This window comes from Nestor notabilis, unplaced genomic scaffold, assembly GCF_000696875.1.
Source record: "Nestor notabilis isolate BGI_N333 unplaced genomic scaffold, ASM69687v1 scaffold16846, whole genome shotgun sequence".
In the NCBI taxonomy this organism is placed as follows: domain Eukaryota; kingdom Metazoa; phylum Chordata; class Aves; order Psittaciformes; family Psittacidae; genus Nestor; species Nestor notabilis.
Window position 1 is genome coordinate 2,151 of NW_009934425.1, and position 2,092 is coordinate 4,242.

The window sequence follows — 2,092 nt, forward strand, 5'->3', positions numbered from 1 at the left end:
CGCATCACCACCGCCACTGCTCCCCATGCATGAGGGGGCCATGCAATTGACCACCGTGCCACAGACACTGCCAAACTCCAGCCAAGCAGAAAGTCCTCCCTGGAGAACGATACTCGGGTCCTGCCTGGCTCTCGAGATAAGCTACCAACAGGCTCCAGAAATCAAACTCCTCCTGTTCCAACCTGCTCCTCACGGGACACATGAGCTGCAGCACCTCAGAACGTCACCCGACAACCCACCCTGGCCCTTCCAGCCCCAGGAGAGGAGAAGCCATTGGGTGACAACCTGCCTGGGGAGAGGCCGGAGCACGCTGCTGAGGAGCCGCACTTGCGCGCAGGCGGAGCTCACCACCAGCAGTTTGGTTTGTTGTGGTCAGTGGTTCTTCCTCTTTCCCCTTAAAAAGAATTCATTGAGCTGCGTGTGGGAGGCGCTGGCCTGTGGGAGCAGGATCTGACCACCAGCATCAGCGGCATCGCTGGTGCCACGGGCAGGGCAGGGCAGCCTAGTGACAGGTTTTCATCCCTGATACGTACGGGGACTCCTGGGGTCTGCAGTTACACTCCTGCTGCTCTGGGTAATCGATGAAGTCTGGGGCGGGCAGACCCGAGAGGATCATCAGGGACTTGTTCCAGATGGTGAAGGTTGGGCACACGGGCAGGATGAAGGAGACTTCGAATGTGTGGAGGTGCAGGGAGTTGGCCGGGTCATAGAAGGAGAGCGCGTTGTTGTCGTAATCCAGGAGGATGCCGAGGCGCTTCATCTGCGGGTGCACCTCCACCAGCATCTCCTTGTTGTTGTGCCTCACCACGAAGTTGTTGTTGCAGCGGGAGAAGACCCACGATGAAGAGTTCTTCCCGATCCACTCATTCTTGGGGGCTGACTTGTACGCCACACCGATGGCGTACCTGCACGGGAGGAGAGGAGAGGCTTGGATTAGCCGAAACTTCATGGACAAAGCCCAGCCCTGACACTACTGCTGCTGCTGCTGCCTCCCTGATGGCTGCTTTATAAGGGTTCTTCTCCTGTGGAAGCAGCACGGCAGCAGCTTTGTGGATGAAACGGGGCAAGAGGCAGCAGCGTCACATCTGGGCACGTTTGACCCCCTGCTCCATTCCTTGTGCCGCCACAAAGCAGAGCTGCCAGCCCACAGTGAGACCTGCACCCTCGGCCATGCCTGGTGCTCCAGGGGAGAGGAGGTGGCACTGGAGCCCCGAGAGCTGCAGGTCCTTCTCTGCCTTTGATGCAAGCATCCCTGCCATGAGCATCCCTGGGACACAGGGCTCTGGGCTCAGAGCTGATGCCATCGGCTGCACCAGCATGTGCCCTGTGCAGACCCATGGAGCTGCATGGTATTGGAAAGCTCCCTCCTCCTCTGAGGGCCTTACAGCATCCAGTCACCAGCAAAACAGCACCTGGAACGGGTCCATTTCTAAGCAGCAGCTCCAGACACAATTATTACTTGAGAAACAACTCACAAACCAAGCTGATGAAGCTGGAAACTGCTTTTTACTGAAGGCTGCACTAACATGTATTCAGGACGAGCTGCAGGGCTGGGGCCTGAGGGCAGCCTGGGCAACCTGGGGGTAGAGCAGTGAGGTGCTGCAGATGCTCCATGCCATGGCTGGGAGCAAGCAGCAAAGCTCAGGGCCATGGAGGCAGCCTCCCCGGGGCAGAGCCATGCAGCAGCACAAGGTGATGGAGAGCAAGCAGTGAGCGAAGCTTTGCCTCTGCCATCACCGTGCAGGGATGTATGCCCTGACAAGCAGGGGGACCTGCTGCTCGGGGTGAGGGAGCGAAATGAAGATACAAGCTTCACCTTGCAGCCTCACTGGGTTGGAGCCAAAGGCTTCTGTCAGAGAGGAGAAACTCATCAACCTCTTGACAGCCACAGCCATGAGATTTAAGGTCTCAACCACCTCCCTGCCCATAAGCAGCTCTGACAAACCCTCGGGCTTTAACCCTTACGTGTCCCACACGTTTCTGGGGAAACCTGAGGGCCTCCAAAGAGGGAGGGAGGAAGGACAAGGCTGCTGCCTACCAGGTCGAGGATCCCACCACCACCTCCCAGTAGTGGCAGGCCCCGTCCATGAAA

At 58.3% G+C, this 2,092-nt stretch overlaps 1 protein-coding gene across 1 annotated transcript in view; it reads right to left on the reverse strand.

Annotated features, from left to right (window-relative positions):
* Nucleotides 1–502: 502 nt before the first annotated feature.
* LOC104407931 (probable E3 ubiquitin-protein ligase MID2) overlaps nt 503–2,092 on the reverse strand; it is a gene marked incomplete at its 5' end in the record, with an annotated part of 7,855 nt that continues 6,265 nt past the window's right edge. The window contains 2 exon segments of the mRNA XM_010017346.1: nt 503–905; nt 2,039–2,092. The exon segment at nt 2,039–2,092 is cut by the window's right edge and continues 11 nt beyond it. Coding sequence (XP_010015648.1) covers nt 503–905; nt 2,039–2,092 — 457 coding nt within the window.